This window comes from Xiphias gladius, chromosome 14, assembly GCF_016859285.1.
Source record: "Xiphias gladius isolate SHS-SW01 ecotype Sanya breed wild chromosome 14, ASM1685928v1, whole genome shotgun sequence".
Classification (NCBI taxonomy): Eukaryota; Metazoa; Chordata; class Actinopteri; order Istiophoriformes; family Xiphiidae; genus Xiphias; species Xiphias gladius.
The window spans coordinates 13,914,646-13,940,600 of record NC_053413.1 but is presented as its reverse complement, the minus strand read 5'-3'; the positions used below and the strand labels follow the sequence as shown (position 1 = coordinate 13,940,600).

Sequence of the window (25,955 nt, the reverse complement as noted above, 5' to 3'; positions counted from 1 at the left end):
CTGAATAAATATTTCACTGGTGTTTTCAGTGATATATCGGTTTGTGATTATCTCTTTTTGAACATTCGTATGTATGGAGATAGTGCTCTCAAAGAAATGCAGGAATGATCAGAAATAGCAACATCAGTCACCACAACATGAGAAATGTTCAGGCTCTTGGAGATTATTAAGAAGGAAGCATGATGATAAAAATATCAATCACAGCTTATATTTTGAGTCAGTATTAGAAGTCACAATGCAAAGATCACCCTTTTTGTTTAAATATTATGTTTTTTCAGTGTAATGACACATTACTTCCTGACAGACACACACATAGACACACAATGTTTGGGTATTTGTTCACCTTCTGTGTTGTCAGAGACTTCTGCACAAAGTCAGATATGACAATTTTAAGTTTGAGTACTTCCCTTCGATGCTGTTGCCCAGTAGGATGAATACAGAGTCAACAGAGATGTCTTTGCCTCTCAAACACAATTTTACATTGATTTACAACTTACCTGTCATGCAGAGACTACTGTACGCTGTCACCCCCTTCAACGTAACATGTGGGGTCTTAGGACCTGTATAATTAAGTCTTACTTGCTGCCAGCAGGAAATAATATTTATGTCCACAGGTTTGATTTTAATAGTTTCAGAAATGATACTCAATTGTACAGTATATTTCTATATTATTCAGTGATATTATCACATGTACACATAGCATCAGGTCATTGATCTGATAAACTTGAGGATTTCGCAACACGTCCCACTTTTCAGCTATTACAAGAGGATTTATTGATTCTAATGACTGAAGCAAAGATCCAGATACACTGTGCAGTAACTTAAAAGTCCTGGCACAAAATGTCAAGGCCTGAGCACACCATGTAGTCTTGGTGTGCTATCCTACAATCCTGCAGTAAATTTGGAAGCACATCAAAAATATCAACAAAACTGCCTTTAATCATCTCACAGATGATGTACAACATTTATCTTACTGGCAGTGGATAATCTTCTTAACCATTGGGATCCTGGCAAAGATCTCTGCAGAGAGTTTGCCGTACCAATGCAATTAAGCAATTAGACTAATTACAATCCTACAAAATTACTTTCATTACTGTATCTATGTTTATTTTATAGTGTCTATGGGTCATCTTGTAACTTTTCAACAATTATGGTAATGTATGTTAAACTTATGGAGGGTTCAATTTAAGCTCTGCTGAGAAGGTTTAGTAGATCAAGAAGGAATGTGTCTAGTTTCCAGTTGTTTTTTGTACGATGTCTGTATTAAGGGGAAATGTGACCAGCCAGAAGATTACAGAGTTTCACTGAACAAAAAGAGATTTATGGGAAAATGCAAAGATGATGACCCCTACATGTAGTTAAAGAGAGACACACACGTGTGTGTATGCGTATATATATATATATACACACACACACAAAACACATCAAACTAATTGAATCACTGGTTTGTGTTGTGGTTTTATCAAACATTTCAGCAAGACCTCAATGATCAGTGAAGAACTTAGCACAGATGAGAGACAATCAGAATCTACATCACTTGGGGCCAGTCAACCAGACTTCCCCTCACTCTGGCAATAGAAAACCTTCTTTAAACCCCTCATCAGATGTTTACACATCCTTGAAATGTTGTTATTAAAGCTATAGCCTAGCTTTGTTTACAGCATATGCACTGACATTTTCAGGCAGAATGTTTAAGAGTACACTCAAGATATTCTTTTAGTCATGTCCCTGTACACCTTGAAAGATGAATATTTAATTTCTATTTTCTGCCTTACAGCCCACGAGCATTCTTGCGAGCCTTCAAAATATCAAGACAGTTCGGTTTGGGGTCAGCATCAAGGAGTAGAGGTCACTGCTGCTCTGTGCTCCAGGCAGAGGGAAAGGCAGAACAGACAAAGCTGCCTTTAGGAGAGTGCATCAATTGGGCATTCACGGGGGAATGAGTCACTTCAGTAGAAAATAGTCAGAGAGCCATGAGTCAGAAGCCATACATGTGTAGGTAGTCATTTCGAATGTTTGTTGAGGTTGAATGTTTGAGAGGAGAGTGCAGCCTGTTGATTGCAAAAAGCCGTTATTCATTTATTAGCCACACATGAGGGAGATACCGTTTGGGTGCTGCAGTCTTTTATTTTTTTTGTACAGTCTTTTGTTCAATGTTCAGTCACACTTTAATTGATTGGGAAGTAGGGCTATAGCAGGAACTATTTTCAAACAGTATATTGCCATTGGCAGGAAACTTATCACAACATCTGATGTCTGCTCCAGATATGTCCAGAAATTTGCAGCATTCATTGTCTCTGGTAATTGTCTCTGGGATGTCCTGCTGTGTCAGCTGTCACATCCCCTACGTAATATCCAACATACTACGCAATGAAATGTTTCAAGCCTAACATGCTGCCAAACTCACCCTGACACTTCCCTTTCATTAGCATCCCATCTGATGAGCTCATTTCCATGCCAACACTGTTATCCCAAGCCAAACCTGGAGACAGACACGCATATGCTCCCTAACACACAGGCCCCCACTTTCAACTACTGCTTAGGGAGCTGTTTGATTCTTCAATTAATAATTTATGTCAGAGGGGGGAAGTTGAAAGTCCAAAAGCTATCGATTGTTTCCATCTTGGCAAGAGAAGATTCAAAGATGCCGGCAATTAAGAGTTCAATTGTTGTCAAAGCAGACAGTGGTTTGTGTGTATATCTTTGTCGGGGGAGGGGGATTGCAAATACAGTAAAGTGAAATAAGGAATTGAAGGAGGAAGAGGAAATAAACAAGATGACGTAAAGTAATGTGTAGCAGCAGAGGGTTAAGTAAGAAATGTTTGCATTTTTATGGGCCTGATCTGTAAAGCACTGTTTCAGCAAGCTGAAGGAGCACATCAAGACATCAAGACATTGCTTAGATCACAGAGATTCTCAAGTTCAGCACTTTTATGATTGCCTCCGCTCATACCCACTTGAATACGTACAAGTGTGTGCATGCACAAGCACACACAAATTCACGCTCAAACGCATCCAACACACCCATATAAACACATTTATTTATACCATCCTTAATCACTTTATCAGCCTTGCACTGCCTGTGGAAGCATCAGTTGATTTGATGCCCGTAGATGTCATTCCTCTCCAGTACTGTTAAATCCCCCACGCATGGAAGATTACCATCCACATATAATTATCAAATCAATTTGGATAACAGTATAATGGCTGTGGAAAAAAAATGTGTATATAAGGCAAAGCTCTCAGTTTAACATGAATCCACATACAGTGAATTCAGAAAGTATCAGACCCCTTTGCTTTTTTCACATTTTATTTTGCAGCCTTATGCTAAAATATTTTAAATTAATTTTTTCTCTCGTCAGTCTACACTCAATACCCCATTATGAAAAAGCAAAAACTGAATTTTAGAAATTTTTTTGCAAATTTATTAAAGATGAAAAACTTAAAAATAAAATTAGACATAAGTATTCAGACAAATTGATGAAGGAAAAAATTCATTTAAACGATTTTAGCATTAGATTGCAACATAACAAACCTTGAAAAAGGTGAAAAGGAGTGAATACTTTCTGAATGCACTGTATCTAGCATTCACCTATGTAATTAAGAGCGTTCAGCATTGAGCAGCCAATAAGTCCTCCAACCTACCCTTGGATACGACCCATTGGAGCGTACCAGCGGCAGGTGTACTGAACCTTCGTCACCATGGTAACTACACTTAACGTGGTTAGGGTTGGTGAATTGTCACGGTTTGGTTAGATTTAGGAAAAGATTGGGGTTTGGGTTCAAATAAGTACTTCCGTAAGGTTAGAGGACCTTCGTCGTCATGGTAACAATAATACGTTTTGTCGCCCCATCCATCCACCCAAACCTCGTCCTAATGTAGACTTTCTCGTGACCCACGTCATCTAACTTCCTACTTTGGTAATGTCATAATTAGTACGACCACTAGAGGTTGTAAGTGTGGGTCATAATAAGCTGCTTACACAGCACTATGGGGTCATTTTTTACAGGTGGACAATCTCTGATCAGCAGAATAAGATCATTAATACAAGAGGCTGACATGAGTTTCCTTTGCAGGTTGTCAGTATATAACCATAGGGACAGGATGAGGAGACTGGATACCCCGGGGGGGGGGTTTGAGTATGTATGTGCATAATAAGTGTGAGAAAGAGAGAGTTAAGAGAGCGTGAGTGAGTTTTAACCTTAACTGTCTCTCTCTTTAATATTAATGAATTTGAAAGTACAGGTAACCTCCACTTTCTCAGTAAGGCAGGGCAATTTTTTTCCAGTGAGGATGTAGAGTCTGAGCTTCTTATTTTCTAGAAACCAGTCACTATTCTACCAGTTATAATTATCATTGTAATCATACTGGTTGCTATAATAAGTTAATTTGCTTTTAGGTTGTAAAAAAATTAAGTATTGGTCAATTAGTCATTAGTATCTAATGAATCAGGTTCAGTATGATGACTTATTTCCAGTTGCCTGGTAGACATAATCTTTTATTAGCAACAGTTAATAGATGGTGGTACTTTTTCAGTGACCTTTAAGAGAGAGAATAGTATGAAGAAATCATACATATGGCAGCACATTTATGAGGTAAAGCTGCTTGTAATGTATCATTTAATGCCTGCTTAAAACAATAAATAATAATGTAGTCCAGTTCATGGTTCAAAAATGTTTTTCATTAAAACTGTAAAATGTTAAATGAATTCCTCCTGGAAATTTCGCTGTGGTGTGCTAAGTCTTGATAAGTGTTATTTATTTTAGCCAAAAAAACTTTTATGTCCTAATTTTACACAATTACAGTACTTCCCTTCTAAATCAGGCATGCTGCTAGAAATGTTAACCTCCCTGACATCAGCTCAACAACAGCTCTGACAAAATCAACAGCTATAATCCCTGCCAGGCCCACGGAGCGTGCGAGGGATTAAAAGGGCCAGCTCACCATGTGTCTCGGTTTCATTTTTACAAGGCCTTGCTCAGTCATATTCTCATTTAAACTATTTTCAGTTACAGTCGATCATAATACCAGCATCAAATGATTTTTGACCACATTTGATTCATTTGATTCAATTTTGATGCTAAACATGTTGCACAGTTGGAGTTTTTAATGTTTTCTGTGCAACACGCTCTTTGTTTTGTCTTTGACAAATGAGGCCCTAATGGTTTTTAGTTTATGCTGAAGAAATGCTGCGGTACAGTTGGCAGACTTCTAAAATAAAGCTCATGGTGGACTACAGGATGTATTGTTCTGTTTGGATTTAGTTTAGTTTAGGTTATTTGACAGTAAAGGGAAAATTCCATCTCAGTTTATTAGTGAAGTCCAACAATTACTTCCATTGTGGTCGTTGATGAAGTATAATTACGTATTGTTACGTAAAACGGTAAAAGATGAAAAATGAACAATCTCACAATAGCAAATACCTACAGTACTCCTCTTTAACAAGCAGAATACAGGTAAATCGCATCAGAATATGGCTGGTGTTGTGTCAGGCAAACACTTCTTGTCTGTCTTTCTGCACTAAAGTGGATATCCTCTTCTATTTGACACCAATATTCTCCAGTTATTTCACTAAGTATCTGAATCTCCCCTTCTTTTTGTCACAGCTACTCTGGCAGAGTTGTAGGAAATGGTCTGCACGCACAGAGGCAAAACCCAGAGGTCAAAGTTCGCAGTGCTGACCCTATGATGGCTGAGGTCAAGGAGAGGTTGGATCGCTTCAACCAGGTAGGATGAACTTTGCTGAGCATGATCATCATTAATACAGTTTGAATATACACACACATACATTTGTACACACAAACACATATATATATGCATATGTGTCAACGTTTCAGCATTTAAAAAAATAGTGATTGGCCTAAGGCTGACATTGAATGATTTGTTTGTTCTTCCATAAGTGACACATAATATCAAAGGCCATTGAGGGGGTCACAACAATTACTGTACATGTCAAAACAAGAAGACATAAGGTTGTTACTGGCTGGCTTTAATTTTTAGATGACTGATTGTTGGCTGTAGCCTTGTTTCAAATAAAAAAACTATACAGATAATACAGATTAATACAGGTTAATACAGATTTCAGGGTTAAATGACGTTGGATGTTATTTGTCGATAGTTGCATAAGAACAGTTGTTTCCAGTATTAAAATGTCATTGCACTGAAAAAGGTCAAACTTTATTAGTCTAGTGAAATGTGACAACGTATGTAACAACAACACTAAAGTCTTAATTGATGGGGCTTTTGTCTATGTAGTAGTACTCAAACAATATAACCCATAGTCAGAAGAACTGCTGAAATGTCCTTGCCGTTTTCTTCATATCCTCGTATTGTTTTGAGCGCAGAGGCTGATATCAAAGATAAATGGAAAGGATAGAAGGTGAAAGGGAGACAGTGACAAAAAAAGTGAATTACTGTGGAAAGAAAAAAAGAAAGATGAGAGGCGGGAGCAAAAGGTCAGGAATGAGTGACAGATAGGACGAAATGACACAAGCAGCTTCAAAGTGACACTGTTTGTCATGTAGATGGGGTTTAGGACTGAAAAGGACCAAGAAGAAAAGGGCCATTTCACACAGTCCCTAGAGGCCATTTGAGTAGACAAACGGAGCAGGATTCGGTTCCTCTCCGCCTGCCTGCCCTTTTGTTGCCCTGAAAATTATGCCCACGGATAGTACGCCAGCCATCTCTCACTTTCTATCTCTAAATCCCTCTTTCTTTCTGCAGTTTTTACCCTTTCCTTACCTGTTGGATTTTTGATGCTTCCCTCTCATACATCTAAAAGAATTTCTCCTGTCTGCCCTTATTCTCGTTTGTCTTTGTCTTTCTCTCTGTTAATGCATTTCTGTTTTGGCTCTTATTCCACTCTATATCATTACAATTCTTTATCCTTATCTTCAAACGTTGTTGTACCTTCGCCTCCTTCTTTCCTCTCACTCTCTCCATACATTTTTTGCCTGCGCCATACACGTGTATCTAGTATCTCACATAAATCTATCAGCCAGCCTGTCCACCTGTCTGCCACTGACAGCTCAAGATTATTTCTGTCAGCATCCAGTTGTGCATGGTGGCTGTCAAGTACCCTGTTGTCATGGTAACTATGCAGAGTTGAGCGGGTGTCCTGTTGACATTTACAGGGTTGAAACGCCTGCCTTCAATCTAGACCAGGTTGCAGAGTGCGGATGAGCTTTGTGGCTGTGCCAGATGGGAGCAAAGAATCACAGAGTGTTAAACTACCTAACGTGGCGTGCTTTTTAAGGTACATCCAGAATAGTTAAACATCCACAAGTGTAGAAATACATTTTATCACGTGTCCACACCTGCAAGCAGTTTTACATAGTTGCTGTACATACAGGCACGGTAAACAGTTAAACATCAGACATAGCTAAAGGGTTGCTTAGAATCTAGTTCATTTCTGAATTCAAACATTTAAACCTTTGACACTCACCTGTGACTGCGACTAAACCTGGATACTATCCAAACTGATTCATATAGATCAAAGCGGTTTTGTTCAGAATTAGATCCTCTGCCAACAGCCATAATAGGCTAATACCATTTCATGCTCAAAAGGCCTTGAACAGGCTTAAAGGCACACTCCTTAATTTTCTTATAGCAGCTCATAGCACCCCCAAATCCCCAAATTTCCTCCTGCCTCACAGTTAAAATTCTAACACCTCAACAGCGAGAGAACTGCGAGACGAAAATCTGAGGTGCTATTAGACACTTCAAAAAATCAGGGAGTGTATCTCATACTTATTTAGGTTTCTTGGTGAATTTAACTTGAGCTTCACATTTACCAACTAGGTAGTTTTTAACTCACTAGTTGTTAAAATTGAAATGTAATTTCCTTTCTCTTTGGTCCTTGTCTGTAGTTAGATATTCCGCAAAATAATTGTTCTTTTAATATTATCAAAATGGAATGAAATCACATCCTTATTTAAAAAATAAAAAGTCGTAATACAAGCCACAAGCCAAATGTCAGCATAAGGATGTCACATGGCTTCTTTTCTAGTTTTTGAGCAAACAAGGTCAGCACTTGTCCCCAACTCGATTTATCCTTCCTGCAAAGCCCTCAACAGACGTTTGAAGACAGGGCCATTCTATTAGAATCGTCCTGGTGGGAAATTCAGTTCACAAAAGAAGTCTATTTGCAGATTGATTTTTGGCAAAGCCTGTCTGGGTCCCTTTCACAAACTTTACTACACCCTTGTTGCCTTTTAGACTGTAAAGATAATTGTAGTTCAATCAGGAAGGGGCAGTCTACATATATAAAGCATTGTTAATCCATATAATTTTATTTGGTTGAGCAGACTACATATTTAGGCACTGACAAGGCTCAGTGATTGTGGACTTGAGCCCTATGACTGGTCAGCAATATAACCTGAAATGGGATGACTATCATCACTCAGATTCTCTGTGGAGTCTTGATGCTGGTGGCGACTGCATGTTGGTTTCAAGGCCGGAAGCTGTAAGCAGTGCAATACATGCCCAACTGGACTGGTAGAGCAGCAATGATTAGCAAGAGTAGGTAACTTAAAATGTCCCCAGTCACTGTGGTGAGAGCAAAGTGCTTGGCAATGAGCAGCAACACGTGTGCACCCCTGCTGATATGTTATGGTTATTTTATCCAAAGAGCCACTGAAATATTACTGATTACATCTTTAAATAAATATATTCCTTTAAACATCTGATCTGTTACTAATAAACAGCAGGAAATTTCCAAAGTCTGGCAGCCTCAAACTGAGTATTAAAAAAAACTTGATATTGACAGTAACAAACACCTTAACAGAAAGCAACACTGTTAATCTTCTGCTGAGATGGCTCACATGGACTAGATAGAGTATAATGAAACTAATGTCTGTACAATTTTTAATTTTGGTTCTTTGTGTCTTTGTGTTCCTGCACTTCAGCCTTTCCTAAAACAACCTTGTTTCAAACGTTCAAAGTGAGGACATTTTTGAGAAGTTAAATCATTTGTATCAGTCTTCACTTCTTCAAAGGACTTTTTGGGGTTAAGATTTACATTCTGTGTCAATGTTAGAAGTACAATCAGGCATCTCTGTGTTTGCCTTCTTTCATCCTTGGAGTTAGTGTGGCTTGTTTTTTTCAGTGAAATTAAAAAAAAAAAATACACAAAGTGGACTGATTTTAAAATTCATGTATATACTTTTTTTTTTTTTACTTAGAAGGTATTGCAGGTATTTCGATGAATCCCTAATCTGAGCTTTTCAAGATTTGAATAACCTCAATTTCTGGGATCAGTGAGGTTGAGATGTGTATATTTTTACCTACTGGAGAGTAGTTAGACCCAGAGCACTGTGGCACTAAGAGGATTGCAAAGCTGCTGCTGATGTATCACAGACTGTGACCCCTCTCCTCTTAAAGCACTCAGAGCTGCATACAAAATGAGTGTGTGTGTGTGTGTGTGTGTGTGTGTGTGTGTGTGTGTGTGTGTGTGTGTGTGTGTGTGTGTGTGTGTGTGTGTGTGTGTATTTGTATGCACACAGTCTTACACATATACACACAGCATACGTTAGACTCACACACACAGCCTGTGACAGACAGGTTTGCAAGGTGAAAAGGAAAAGAGGAATCAAACACACATTTGTAACAAAATATCTCCAGTTGAATCAACTTTGTAAAAGCTGGAAATAATACACAAACACGCGCAGGACAAACCTAATCTCTTGACCTCCTATAAAATGGTCCATTATGTGAATTGGCCTGTGTATTTCCTCTGACTATCCTCTTTCTCGCTCTGTCTCTCTGCCTGTAAATATTGCGAATGTGGACAATAAATGTTTCAAAGTGGATTTTTGATTCCCGGCCATCAGTCCAGCTGTTTTTGGGTGGGGATCCTTTTACAATGGTCTATCTGTTTCCATGTGGGTGTTTAGGCCAGATCATTTGTCAGTTTGTCAGTTTGCACTTAAGTAAATGCAAAATCAGTGGCAACATGTAGTACAGGGGCAAAACACCCAGATGCTCATTCTCACGCTTTATATCTGTCTTTATTTTTCTCTCAAACACACACACACACACACACACACAAACACAAACACAACTAATATGCACACACAAACACAGACAGCATCATTAGAACTGGTGAAAGCTGTGGTGAATGGAGAGTTGTAAATTCTCTAGTATAAAAATCAAGTACAGAAAGGCCAGTTGTATGTGTGATTGATGTGACTGACTACTGCTTTGGTGTCTAGTTTGGCCTGTGGCCCAGCCAGGTTCCACAGCAGAGAAACATTTCTTATGTTTCACACACATTCAACTTATCCCCTATATGGATCTTTGAATTTTTTAGCTATTGCAGGGACTCAGTGTTACTGTGCTGTGTGCTCTTGTTTGTGAAGACAGTTTGTATTTAGAAGACTGTGGAAATAAACAAAATAAAATGTTTTATGTTAACTCCTGAAGAACCTAAAGGTTTAGTCGTATGAGAAACCCACAGTTGGTTTTGTGACTTCAATTTGCTTTCACAGTATTTGTTTTAGCAATGCCTGCAGCAGGAAGAAAGGGTTTGAGCTTTAAAGAGTTAGTGGAGTCTGGGGATGAGGAAAGAGCTCTGGCTTAGCTGGCAGCCCGTCACAGGGAGGGGACAGATTCTTTCCACTTGAAGATGATGATGGAGCTGGCGTTCACAGGAGCTTTGCTGCTGCTGTGGCAACAATACAGCAACAAGTCTTACTGCTCAGGGCTCTGTTAGTTTGGCAACCAAACTTCGTGAACCCAGACTCTACTTTAAGCAAAACATTTTTTACCATCACAATTAGATGAAAAGCTCATAAAAATCCAGTGAACTGTGACAGTTTTTCCACATCGGGTCATATTTACTTTCTCATGGGTTTCAGCTCCATAAAGACAGTGATTCTTGTCATGTGGAGGAAATATGTGACCTGTTTGTGTTTCTGGCACATAGCTATGAAAATCCTCTTTTTTCAATCTGATATGGTGTGAATTTGTAAAACCAAGTCAAAACACCATGTTCCAAAGGTTATCTGCAACAGGGATTATAGGCTCCTGTGGCTCCACATATTTTGTAAATTTTGATAGAAGGAGAGGCGAGGAGGGTTACAAAAATGTTTTTCATTATAGGGCTGGATATTGGCACTGAATTCCTGATTTCATTCTAAATGTCCCAACTGGATTCATTTTGATTTTTTTCAATTCAGTTCAATTTAAATCTTGAACAAGATTTACATCAGATAAATACCAGTTTTGCATATATGCAAGTGCTTTATGCTGGGTGTTATTTTTCCACAAGTAAGCAACTATCATATACATTACTTTTTGACTGAAAACGACTTTTTATGTTGTAATAACTTAATCTCCATAATGCAAAAATTTGACACACTGTGAATCCCTAACTGTACCACCTATAACAAGTAAACACGATCTATCTATTACATTCAGTGCAGATGTATACATAATCAAGCAAACTGGCATGCAAAGACAGATCCTGAAATTGAAATAAAACCAATAATGTACCATTCAATTTCATCGAGACAATGTAACATATACTGAGCAGTGGAAACAGCAGCCTCTGCGGCCACAACTGGTAATCACAGGACATATTCAATTTTGCTGGGCTCCGAGTGAAGCGGTGAAGGTAATGGAAGCAGAGTTCCCCAACCAGCTAACAGCATGTGTAGAAAAAACACAACCTATCAATCGCTCATGCAGCATACACAAAATAATAATCTCAATACAAACCAGCCATTGTACTGTCCACCCATGTCAAGTCGGCATACGGCTAATCTGATTACCATGACCTACAACATCCAACCAACAGCAGTTGTGTGCTAAACTGTAGCTGCTAGGAATTAGCTTTACACTGACTGAGTGACAAGCAACGGGGTGAAGGGTCTTCCCTCAGCACGGGTGACAAAACAAGCCATGGCAACAGGAAGTTAGTTGTCCAACATGTGAATATGTTCTACTAATTTAATGATCCGCATCACTCATGCTGGAAAATACAGTCTGGTGGCTGCTAATATGTAGTTAAGCTCTGTTCATAATGCACAAAGTTATCTGGTAGTAATCTACGTAGCCTTGTTGTTGACCAGCTATGTTAGGAATACAGTGTGAGGGCTGGTAGTCTGGAATTTAGCTCTAACTTTCAGCCTGTGTTTCCCTACCACATTTATGACACAATTTCTCACAAGTACTTCTTAAAGGAAGTATTGGACACTGTATGACCTTCAGTTTCTCCTATTATACATTAAATAACAGTCTTGCAAATGCAACCATATCCAGGATCTGAAATCCTGGATGGCCAAAAACTGTCTTCAGCTTAATGACAATAAGACAAAAGTGATTGTCTTTGCCACCCAAACACCGCAGGGACTACAGCTAGCCACTTAGGGCCATTGACGTCGAACCTTCATGCCCAAGCCAGGAATCTTGGTGTCATCTTAGATTCAGCATTGTAATTTGACAAACAGATCAACTTTGCGGTGAAAGGTTGCTATTTTAAGCTGAGTAAGATTGCAAAACTGAAGTCCATCATCTCTCTCAATGATATGAAGATTGTTACCACTGCATTCATCTCCTAAAGGCGAGATTATTGTGACTCATTGTACCTTGGAATTGGCCAGTTCTCTTGTCTGGCTTGCAGCTGGTGCAGAATACTGCAGCAAGACTCCTATCTGGTAGACAAAAAATGAGACATCATCACATCAGTACTAGCATCCCTGCACATGCTACCGGTCAAAAACAGGATCGATTTCAAGGTTCTTTTGTTTGTTTTTAAAGCTATACCTGGGTTGGTACCCCTGTACATTTCAGAACTTCTCTGCCCCTACTCTAACTCTAGTACTCTTAGATCCTCAGAACAATTTTTTTTAACTGTTCCACGATCAAGGGTAGTGGGTGAGGGAGATTGTGCCTTTGCAGTGGCAGCTCCAAAGCTTGGGAGTACCCTTCCGCTTTCAGTCAAACATTCCCCTTCCATTGACACTTTTAAGACAAAACTAAAGACGTACAGCTTTTCAAACGGCCTTTAGTTGCTCTTAGTGTTGTTAGTATTTTAGTATTTTATATTACTTTCATTTTATAAATTGATCTTACAAGTTTTATTTTGTTTTCTATTTTACAGTTTGTACATCTTTGATATTGCCTTGTATCTTATCATTGTCATTCAATGTTTTTTATTATTTGTACTTTTATTACTGATGTAATTTTACTCGCTATGCTATTGTTGTGCCTTTAACTAAAATGTGTACAGCAATTTGGTCAACTATAGTTGTTTTAACGTGCTATATAAATAAACTTGATTTAGATTTGAGATACCAAGCTCATGAGCGATCATACCAATGAATTACGTAATTCAGAAAGTATTTTGCTTTTGTGGCAAAACCTTTATTCACACCTTGTGGCCTCAGGACACACATATCCAGAAAGTGGCAGTATCCAACCATTTTACAAAAAGTAGGATTTAGCAGACCAAAAAAAGTAATAGTAGGTTTGGTACATTTAATAATTAATAAATCCATTTATTTTATTTATTGGGAATCTAACTTTTGTTTTTTATTTGAAAGAATTAGCTTTTTGTACATTTAAAAGTTTTACAGTTGTTCTTGCTTTAAAATTGAGATGAATCAGATTTTATTTATTTATTTATTTTACCTAGTCCAATTTTAGATGAACAGGTATTCAAAGAAAAAGTAGGACACTCACTTATTTCCTTTGTTCTGTCTGACATGAATCATTTTAAAGTTGATCAGCTGCACTTATTAAAGCAGTATGTGGGCTGATGATGACCATAATGACATTCATGGTGAGTGGCCAGGAATGGTAGTATATCAGGGCTATATATTATAAGGGCTACTGAAGCCCAGTTTGAAGTCGGAAAGACATCTACTTTCCAAAATCACAACAGAAGCCTTCAGTGTCTGTTGACTTTTCAACAACGAGGTAGCTGTTGGCGCACGCTCTCTGAAAACTGCTGATGTCAAACTGTCATACATTTTTTAGAACATCTCCAGCATTTGGTTGACAGAAACCAAAGTTCATTCACACTTACATACAGTACATTGCACACACACAATCTGCATCAGTCACTGCCTGACAGGAGCAGGGTGTGATAGCCCAATGCCACAGTGTGTTGCTTTGATTGACTCATTGGGATTACATGAGGTCATGGCCAATAAAGTGTCACTAACAGTTAGCAACAGAATTGGCTTGTTTTCACTTGCAGTGCAGGGGTGTGTGACTCTGCTGTTGTTTAAAAACTGTTCTTACCGTTACTCAGACCTCTTGGTAAATTTACTTATTTTCAAAAGCAAAAAGTGATTTTCTGTTTTCAAATTTCATACTGATTTCTTGAAAAGAGGAGGAACTGATTTGTTTTCATTGCAGAAAACACCACCATGTGGCCACTTTTAAAAACATTTTCTTTTGGCTCATAACTTTGGAGATGCAAAATTTTCCTGAATTCCTTGGTTCAGGACAAAGCTTTAAGTATTTGTGCAGGAACATTTCTGCCTGAACAAATACTGTAGTCAGGCATTTTTCTCCAATGTTTTCTATTCTCCTTTTCTATACTCCTACTATAAATTTAGTCCAATCCCCATTTTTTTCATTGCAAAAAAAGTTAGATAACCATTTTGTAATTTTCTGGAGATATAAACATGTAATTAATTTAATTGGCAATAACTCAGACATCATGAGTCTGACTATTTTTTTTCTCAGGCAGTATTTAAGTATTCATCAGAAAAACATGAACCAATATGAATAATTGTCTATCACTGTTTCATTGGAAAAACATATTTGAAGTTTGCGTGGCCTTGGCAGAGGTTCATGTGGTGAGTGTGTCCACAGATATGTTAAAAGATTTTTTTTTTTTCCTTGAGCTAGTAAGTTGTCTAGAAAGAATAACTGTATGGCATCATCTTTATGGTCTGTTATCTGAGAGCTTAACTTCATCTTTTTGTTTTCTACAGTGTGATATAGATTTCACATCAAAAAGGTCAACAAAGCAAAAGATCTTGCTGTCAGCTTTGGATAAAGGGTTTTTATTGGCTTCATCTTTTACCACAGAAAAGGACAACAGCAGAAACGTACTTGGCTCACTGTGTTGTTAAGCAGGAATCAGTTTCATTTTCCATGTTGTGGATGGCAATGTAGAGTTTTACTAAAGTCCAGACTCTGACAGCTACTTTTGCTGTCCAGTCCAGAACTTGCTTAATCTGCCAGTCAGAGGCTCTCTATTAATTAAGAACTGTCTGGAAATTGTTTGGCCATAACAGGCCAAATTAATCCACACAAAAAAATACATCATATCTGCTCCAGAATCAGCAGCTGTGGTTGGCTGAGCAGTGCAGCTATCTACAGTTACTTTTGTTTGCAGCCTGTCACTCCTCCTAGAATACCTTGTTACTTTCTTTCACTCTCTCCCTGTCACACTCATACTTTGGAAATACACTTATTTTTTCTCCTTTTGCTTCCTTGGACATGCAGTCTGAGATGTAGAGAGAACTGCAGCCATTTCCTCTGAAGCCAGGGAGAGAGAGAGAGAGAGAGACAGAGAGAGAGAGAGAGACACACACACACTTGTACTTCTTTGTGAGGACACTCATTGAGAAATATTTCATTCCCTAGCCCCTTACCCTAACCTTAACGAACCCTAATACTAAGTCTTAACCCTCAAACAGCCCTTTAAAGTTGTGAGGACCAGCCAAAATGTCCCCACTTTCTCAAAAATGGTCTCACAAAGATACAAGTTAAAATTTCACACACACAAATACACACCACCCACACAGATACACACACTCCTGTTCTGTCTCTCAGGTAATATTTTTTTTCTCACACAAAAGCATTATGAGCCTTAACAGTATGTGCGAAAATGGAGACAATTTTAATTTAAAAGTTGAAAGGAGTTCTGCAGACTTTTGGAGATTACCGCTGTCACTTTTTCCTCAAGTCTCCTCCAGCTTTTCCTTTCCTTCTCCTTTTCTCTGTCCACATATGCAGTTTTACCACCACTGACCTTAATGAGGTGATACTGTTTCAAATTGTCAGGGAAGAAAAAGAGCACGTGTTTCAATGTGGACATGCAAAGGTTATGACTTATGATCCGGGTTCACTAGTTTGACAACAGTATCCCACATATTTCACACGCACAGACGTGTGCGCAGACACACACACAACCACTGCAACGGTTGCATTATTCATATGCCATCCCTAATGACCACATTTCACATTTTTACATTTCATAATCAGATTTTCTATTTCCACATAAAGCTGGAATGTGTATCCATACTTGCTTCCTGGTTAAGCTGCCTCTTCTTTCCTCCAAACTTTTTCAGAGGCTGATTGGTTACTCCAGGCAGTACAGATTTTAGTGTGACTAGAATGCAGTCAAATACATGCAGAAATTCAGTCTTTGATGTTCTCAAACCTGCCCCAATCATCGTCTGACTTAAGAATCCTTTTGAAAAGAAAGAGAGAGGAGAATGAGTTGGCAGGGTGAAAGGAGAACTAGAAAATATTTCATGATTTCGGATTTTATTCAGACTCTTCTTGGAGTAAATGATTTGTTTTCGGATGCCAGGGTAATTTCAAGGTAATCCTTAAGAAGGCCGGCATCTTTTTTTTTTTTTTTCAACCCCTCCACCCTCAGCCCCCTAACCTGCTTACACAACTACAAGCTCAGTCATCCTGTCTGAACACTTTGTACAAAGTATTAGTGATTTTAAATTTCTTTTTTTTCTCTGTTACCCCAACCCTCTACTTCTACTTCTCCTTTCTCCCCTTTCTCTGTTTGTGTCTTTTTCTTTCTATTCAGTCTGTCACCATCTTTTTGTTTCATTTGGCCCATGCAGTTGTAGATCTTAGCTAGATGTTGGTTTGAAATTGCAATGCTTGAACTGATTGTTCCAGTGTCACATCACACTCATTTGTCTTGATCCGCCGTCATATTGTTGATGGATCTTTTGGATATATTATCAGTAACAATACTAAATCTACAAAAAAGGGCCAGTACACCTCACACTATGGTGTCCATGATGTTGAAATAATAGTGCTGCACTGAAGAGAAATGGCTTCACTTTAAATCTTCCAATGATATTTAAGGAGGACAAAACATATCATGAAAGGGGCTGAGTCACTCATTTGTATCATAGGGAACATACAATTTTAGATGTTTCCCCTTGACCTTAGTATAGGTCAGACCAGTTTTATAAAAAGTAGGGAAATTACTATTTAACTTTAAATTTTAACTTAACTTTAACAGGTTTTTTTTTTGTTTGTTTTGTTTTTTGTTACTTAGAGCATATTCTCACTATCATTAGTGTATTTGGAACAGTAACGCTATATCTAATCCAACAGCATAGTGTTATTCAGCATCGTTTTACATGTCAGAAAGAGAGTCCGGTTCGAACAAAGACATCGTTCCTTGTAGGGTTACCGTCGCAGTGAACTTCTGCTTTGTACATCACATAAAATCTGCTGCTGCTATTGAACTATTCTGCCCACTTGCTCACATCTACCATATGTTATGGTGTGACAGATCAGGAGGATGAGCCTTTGAAAGGTTGTTGTTGTTATTTGATGACATAAATAGGCCATGCTTTGTTTTGTTGAAGGTGTTGTTCATCTATATGTCCTGAGTCATTTCATTCTGGAAAATGCTGTCTTCATACTTATATAATTTTTTGTATTTGAAATGAACATGCATGGTTTAGTAATAATGTGTGAACTATCCTCTGATATTATGACTGCTTCTTATCTAAAGAAGATAGAAAACTGAGGGGGCAAAGCTAATTTGAGAAACTGCTTAAGACACTCATTGAAACCCAGAGCTGATCCTCAGTACAGCAAAAGACTTTATACGAGAAAGCAGATAGGGAGAGAGAGACTATTCACTGCTCATAATGCATTTAACAGTCTTTAAGAACTCATATTGGAATATTGTATATCTCTCTTCATTTGGGTCCAAGGACAAATTAGAAATTATTATTGAAGACAATATGTTGTTGGACTACCACAATTAAGTTCCCTGCGTGTTACCTCTGAAATAACCACAGTGGAGCTGAACCTTCAACAGAAAGACATACCTGAAAAATCTGGCGGTTTTGCAGTACTGACTTTGTCACAACAAACCAACAAACTGCATTGGACAGTAGCCAACCAACAGTTCTACAACGACCCGACTGTTGTTTCCACAGCGACAGCGCCTCAAATGATTCCTTCTCTAATTAACATCCTGTAAGGACAGCTGGGCCAAGCGGCATTTTGTTAAACGTCCCCTGAACGTCAGTTATTAGCCTAACGCCCAAATGGTAATCTGGATGGTGCTGGTACACAACATTCTGCGATTCAGCAAAGCATTTGCTTGTGAACTCATGGAATGTGAATTAAATTTATTTAGTTGCTCTGCATCATAAAAAAGCTTTGTGTGTTTATCATGGTTGCTGTCTAGAACCAAGGAAGATGTTTTCTCTCTCTTGCTGTCGATCTTCCTTTGTCACTTATCTTTCCTTTGCAGGCTTTTGCTAAACTATCTGGATTGATTCACTGGATAGATACAGTTCTCAAATTCTAGCTTACTTTATTTGCACAGAAATCGTTGTACTTTCACCTGTAATTCACAGCAACAGAATAGTTTTCTCAAAGCATAAGGAGAAATACCAGTACCACACATTACTAGGTATAGTTAACAGCTGACGTAGGAAAGAGGTTTTTTATTTGGTCTCTTATGAGCCATGAGTCTCCTAACCGAAGCTTGACCTTATTTTAACACCTCATATAGCATTGCAACCTCAAAACAGGTGGAACGAGTACAGGACACAAAAAGAGCCTGTTAAAAGGTTGTAATGTGAGCCTATCCATTACAGAAAAATGCAAAACTGTGAGCAGCGTGCAATATTGTTTGCTTTTCTTCTAACTAGTCCTCTTGTAACTTACTGTCCATCTGAAAAAACCGAGGCATCCACCTATAGTCAGTGGCCTTCACTTTTGTGAGGGGCATAAGTGATATGTTTTAGCTGCTTCCACCACAGGGCCCACTCGAGTTGCATGAATCCTGGCCTTTTGCAATGGTTTTGCATGACTCATTTTAAGTGTAGCACTGATTTTCTCCCACTCAGGCCCGAGTGAGGGCTAGTGCATTCACATTGGGTATAAATGGGATACGTGACAAATGTAATGAGTTACAAAATCCAAAGTACCTGCTAGTTTCAGGATAATCTTCAGTTTCCTCTTCCACTCTTGCTAGCAGAAATTGGTAATAACTACTCTGGCATTAAAAACAGAAAGAATACCAATGTGTTCATAACTCTTCTTCTGATAACTTCATCAGTTGAGCTAGTGCAGAATTATTGTTGACAATCAAATGTATATATGTCAAAATCAGCTAAGTTTTGTGTGGGTTTCTCATTATTTCTGCTAGTAACTTTAAGGCCTTGACTGTCTGGGAATTTAGTCTTTTATATAATTCTCTTCCAAGGTAGGAAGAGCTAGACTGTAATATCTCACAACTACTGAATGGACTACCATGAGATTTGGTACAGATATTCGGGCTACCCAGATGATGTGTCCTAATGACTTTTGTGGTGGCCTGACTTTTCATCTAGTGGCACCAGCAGGTAGTGTGGTTTATGACCAAATACCTGTTTATCATTTTAATTAGCAAATGTTAGCATACTAACACACTAAACTAAGATGGTTAACATTGTCACTGTGACCATATTAGCATGCCGGCATTTAGCAGCATTTAGCTCAAAGACCTGCTGTGCCAAATAACAGCCTCACAGAACCAATAAAGTGGCTTAGTCTTCTTCCAGGACTGTACCTTACATTTATCTTTACATTGTAATCAGTATATATAAGCCTGGCAGCTTTCATTAAAGCTTTCTTTTGGAGTATTCAAGGCTTAGGAGACAATTGGTTAAAGGTCACCTTTGCTAACAGGTGTGTTGAGTGACGAACAGAGTCAATGGCAAGGATTAATCATCCCTCAACACCCAAAGCCACTTCCATTCCTCCCACCCACCTCTCAACATCTTTAGTGGTTGTTCCTTCCATATGAAAGTCAGCTGTGTTCCAGGATTGATCTTTTTTTCTGCTTTCTCATGAATGTTTAATGTGTGTGTATGTGCCCATGAAGCCAAAGGATGAGCAAACTGTGTGTGTCTATATTGTTTCACATGTTCTACAAATCTGGTATTCATACTTTTTTACTCCAAAGCACTATTTGTTGCTGTGTCAGGGGAGCTCCTTGTCAGCTATGGTGTGATGGAACAAAGACCACCTTGATGATGGTGGACAGCAGGAAAGGCCAGCAGGTGGTTCAATTAGTTGGCCCCATGCTGAGAGGGAGGAACATCATAAAGAGAAGTGTTTCATGCTCCAGGATGAGAAAGCCTTCATGCACAGCTCCAGTCATAGTATGAAGTGAAACGTTAACTACGAGTTGAGGTGTTGATTAGTTAGATGCAACAGTTATGTTGAAGTACAGATGTTTTTTTCCTTTAGTAAAATAATCTTAAAGTAAGCTGTGGCAACAGATGCATGGTAAAGGATTCACAGTCTATTTAAGATGTGTGGTATAAGAAAAGTGTAAAATGTATTTAATTCGTTGAAATTAAAGTATTGTATATACAGTAGTTATCAGAACTGAGCACCAGGAAGCTTTATGGAGTTTAAAACACAGTTCAAGCATAGCAGTCTGAAAAAAAATGGGCTTAGTTATAAAACTTTTTGTTTTGGGGTTCTATCTCAGCCTTATAATCAATGCTCCTCTTAAAATGTAGATGCAATTAAATGCAGCACATCGTCCTACCACCCAGGGCCCTTGCTGTTGTACACCACCCACACTGCTCTTCTATATCCCCAGGATGTTATGTGTCATCTATTGGATTCTGACATTTACAAGGCCTGATATGTCAGGGCAAGAGCAGTGACACAGGAGACACAAGGAAGCACAATGTTCCCATGGGGACACACTTTGCCCCTTAATGGTATCATATGGTGTTGCAGGATCTATAACTTGCTATGTAAATAAGCTTGAGTTAAAGTTTTTCACAAAGGGATTTCGACTATATAAAATCAAATTTTGTCAGACACACACAAAGGCTAATGGAGCAGATATGCCAAGATGACTCAAAACGTCTTGATGACTAGTTTGTCTGCTTTGGAAAATCAGTAATATTTTCAATTTTCAAATCCATGTAATCATTACTTCCTGATGGGATTGGATAGAATCAGGTAAATTTGATACAGACTCAGTAATTTATACATGAACCAGTGTGTAGTAAACCTTTTACTGCTGTGTTTGCGGTTCAGGAGACCCAGGAGAGGTTTCCGAAACTAGGCCAGGTAGAGGCCTGGGATGAGCTGGGCAGTGGGGAAACAGAGGAGAGCAGCACCACAGACTGTGATGATGAAGATGGATGTCAAGCCTCAGGAGACGGTCAAGAAAAGACCTGTAAGTGACAAATGACAACTTGCACATACACAAATGCTCACATTAACAAAAAATCCCCATTCCTCTATTCCTTTTAGCCCTAATTTCATGCCAGTGTCCTTCACTCTGTGTATAAAAACTCTACTCTTTTTATCATTCGCATTCCACATTAATTCTACACCATTGTGATATTTTTAATTGTGCTTTACATTTAATCAGCTGATTTTTTTGCAGTGTATAACCAAGCATAGGTCTGCCTCTGAATTGTTTTCTGTGGATCACCACAAAGTCACTCTTTCATTCACCTCCTACATGGTCTGGGGAATTTGCTTTAATACACATTTTCACACTCTGCAATCCTCGCCTAATGTATCTCCTTGAGTCTACGGCAAAGGTGGCAGCCGAGGAGGTTCTTCAGATCCTGAGACAACAAGCCAGTTTACAGTTGGTACACACACACACACACACACACACACACACACACACACACACACACACACACACACACACACACACACACACACACACATTGTACAGACAAACCAGTGAAGAGGTGTTGGGGCTTCTGTTGGCTTTGATGAGAATAATTTGATCTCCTGCAGAAGCTTCATATTCATCATCCCTAATTATCATGTTGATATTTTCCACCTACACAGTCAAACAAAGGGGTCTGGTGTGAAGCAGTGTCTTACTAGCATGGAGGGAGTAGAGAGGAACATGGAGGAGCAAAAATGCACTCATCCATGCGCACAGTAGCAGTGGGTGCCAGGTTAGGTATAAATGTTATGATTTTTTCATGTGGCTGGTAAATAGGCCATGAGGGGATACTGTACGCTGAGACATCTGAACAAGCAGACAAGAAAACATAATGAGGGAAAGGCCTGGTGATATGATCCTCACTGGAGTAAGCTGATTCTTTTTTGATTCCCCAAGTCCAAGAGTGCAGAAAAGTCAGATGCAGATTCATCTCGTCTCTTCATACATAACATGTACCATGTTTACTCTCTCCAACATGGACACATTTTGCACAGAGGGCTAGCCAAATACATTAATGTGTGGCTTATGATGATTTGTCTTCTCACATACCAACAAATCTTGTACCTCTTTTGATTTCAATTTTTGGAAGATCATTTAAATGGAATTTTGACTTTTTTGGTTGTTCTTGAAACATTTGGGAAATGCGAGTGTTGCTCACTAGATACAAAAGCTATCAGAACATGTACGGAAATTTTCAACGGACCTTTTTTTGTCACAAAGAGGTCGACACTTGGCACACACCGGCCCATTAATTTCCAGCACACTAACACATCAAAATGGTTTTCCACCACCTCCATGGGGCTTCAATGGACAGCAAAGACACAAACACAAACAGGAAGTCGGGTATGTCTCATCAGTGTTGTCTCCGATCATGATGACAATTGCTTAATTGGTAATCAAATCCTCACTGTACTCATGTTAGATGTATTGTGCTTGATGTAGTTTAACGTATCTACTTGCAGCTATATTTATTCCTGAAAGTAAAGTAAAAACAGCAAAAGTCAATGCAATTTTGTTAAAATGTTTTGGCACAAAAAGCAAAAATCCCACTATGAGGTATTAGCCATTGCAATAAATGTCTGTACAAAATAATACTCACAAGATGTAACAGCTCTAGGTCGGCATACAAAAGATCAGGACTGCCAGTGTAGCTTAAAACATCTGGTCTAGTTTTTTAGGGTAGCAAGAAGGCTATCCACACCATAATACAGCTAATACATTAATCAATAGCCATTACATTCCCAGTTACACACAACTCTGGACAGGTCATTGCTGCCCTGCTTCTTGTTGTGATGTGGATAAGACATGCCAGCCTTTCTTGGAGCTCTGACAGCAGAGCCAGTATCCCAACAGCAGGGGATAATCAATCAAAACCACTGTCTGAGATTTACTGAACAAAACCCATTAGTCTGTGCTCAAAGTATAAATCCATATCCTGGTGAGCTCTGAGCTGTCTCAGCTGTCCTTTAGCTTTCAAAAGAATGTTTGTCATCCAGTAACAAAACCATGCCGCTTGGAAACGTATTTGGCCTATTGGTGAACAGATTACAGCATTGACCCTATTATAAGACAGCTCTGACTATGAAACATAGTCATTCGCTCTCTGAAGCGAATTAAGCTACTCTCCATTTTTGGTATATCATCCATTTACACTGACCAAGGCTGGCCTTGAACTGGGTTGTGGGTATGCTCAGCTTTTTGACAACTTCCAAAGCTTTCAGGTAAATATTTGCCTATGGGAGTATGCATTCTGTAAATCCATCTCAGTCATGTACTGCACTCACACACTCCCCTGTCAAACTCTTTGAAGTGACTAGTCTTGGATCCCAGGATTTCCTCTGACTGTTAGCATTTGTAAGACTTTTTACAATAATCCAGAGATCACCATCTGACATCTTGTGCCACTGTATTGCTTGGTGCCTTGATGTTTTTTGATGAGATCTGCCTCACTGATCACCAGGTGATGCCTGACACTTGGCATCTCAATGCAACATTGACTCAATGGGATTTACATTTATTAAAGTGGAAGTCAACTTAAAGAAACAATAAATGTTCTGATCTATCATTCTCTTATGACTTCATAAAATTGGTTAAACTGTTATTGATCCAAATATTAACTTTGGCAACTGTTAAAGGAATTCCTTACCTGGGTGGGGCTATAATGCATTATAGGGGTAGGGGGCATATTTTAACTTCCATCTGTCTGTGCGTTTGTTTGCCTCTGTAGATGTGGCAGAGCTCCGAAGGTCCATGTTAAGAGGGGGCATGACCGCCCACTGTTCTGCTAAGAGAGACTTCATTACCAAGCTAATGAACAGCACTAATCTGCAGAGGACAGACTCACTGTCTCTGTCATCACTCAGATATGATGAAACTGCTGAAAGTCTTACTGAGGAGACAGGATGCATGCACACAGGCTCCTGCATACTTAAAGTATGTTTAAGAATGCAAATATAGATGCTTCTTCATACAAATCAAAGATCAATGGTTGTGAAAACCAAAGTATTGTAGGCAACCATATGAAAACAGAGCTATGAATGTGTAGTGCAGTGTTACTGTCTGGCTAAAAAAAGGATTATAACCCCCCCCCCAAAAAAATAAAACATTTAAAATAAATAAATTAATTAATAATGATATAATATTATATATATATATATATATATATATATATATATACACACACACACACACAGAGGCACACACATTCTTTTCACTTAGTCTAATTTGCTCTGATTGCATGATGTCATGCCTCTTTGATCTTGGTTCAGATCCTGCTACTCTTGCCTGGAGACATGCTAGTGTAGTTTGTGTGCCAACTAAACAAGACCTGGTCATGTACGAGCTGCCATAACCACAGCCATGAACAGGAGAATAAATCAGTAAATTCTTTAATGAACCATATCATCCCTCTCCCCTGCAGCTATGAGAGCTTCTTCTGTGGTACATTTTGTGGCGTGACTATGGCTTATTAACTGTATTAGCCTGGGAACACTTATGGCTGCTCCTTCCAAAGAAGCGATTCATTTGTAGCTAGTTCATTAATGTATTAATCTCTAAAAGACCCACAGTAGCAAATTAGACCACTATCTTTCCATTAGATAAAAAGAGGAGACTCCAAATGTCTGTGCATCAAAAGGTAGAACATTACTTTATTTGTCTGTCTGCTTCCCTGAGCCCAGCATTCTTGCCTGCCAAAGCCTCTGGCAAAGTTGGCTCAACCATTACCTTTCTGGCCTTTTGAGCAGCTCTGACAAAACAGACAGGTAAATGGAGGAGAAGAGGTTTTTCCTTTTTTGCATTGAAAGTGCAAGAGAAGGTAGAACTTTGCTTTTAGTTTTCATGAAATCTTAAAGGAGTTAAGGTTGGAACGTGGGAGATTTTAAAAAAATTACCACTACTACACCGACTGTATTTGACTGCAGTAAAGTCTTGTTTCTCCTGGTGTTGAGGAAGTCTGCCTGGCAAAGGTGTATGATGCCATAAAAACACAAGGAGGAGAGAGCAGGTTATCCATCTCAAAGGAGGAGGAGAAGTAAATGCATGGATAAACACTTCCTGTGATTGAGCCGGAGGGATTTGCAGTGAAAATGTGTGAATCGTACAGCCATGAAAGTTCAATTCTCTTTTGGTAGCAAGCACCATCTGTCAGGAACACTGGTGAGCTCATCAAGAAAGTGAAAACACCCCCGGCATTGCTCCCACACTCTGCAGTTCAGTGGCTAAACCTGTCTATTAGTATGAAGACGCTGGCAATGATTGTTTTGCTTTGCCATGTCAGAGAACATCATCATCTAAATGTGACAAGATGGGAAAATTTAAGAGTGGATCAGTGTGCTTCTGAGCACACTGACATATATTTTAACTGTTTTGTCTCTCCGTACCTTCATACAGAAGAAAACAGCTGGCTGCATGTATATGTGTTTGTGTGTGTGTGTGTGTGTGTGTGTGTGTGTGTGTGTGGTGTGTACTGCAAGTGTAAACCAGATCCTAAGAGAAGCAAACTCT

The 25,955-nt window shown here is 38.8% G+C and overlaps 1 protein-coding gene across 3 annotated transcripts in view; it reads left to right on the top strand.

Moving 5' to 3' along the window:
- Positions 1 to 25,955, top strand: part of LOC120799330 (glypican-5-like) — a 103,121-nt gene that overhangs the window by 63,661 nt on the left and 13,505 nt on the right. For all 3 annotated transcript variants that reach the window (XM_040144428.1, XM_040144427.1, XM_040144426.1), the window contains 2 exons: positions 5,608 to 5,728; positions 21,293 to 21,434. In XM_040144428.1, coding sequence (XP_040000362.1) covers positions 5,608 to 5,728; positions 21,293 to 21,434 — 263 coding nt within the window. The remainder of the gene's footprint in view (positions 1 to 5,607; positions 5,729 to 21,292; positions 21,435 to 25,955) is intronic.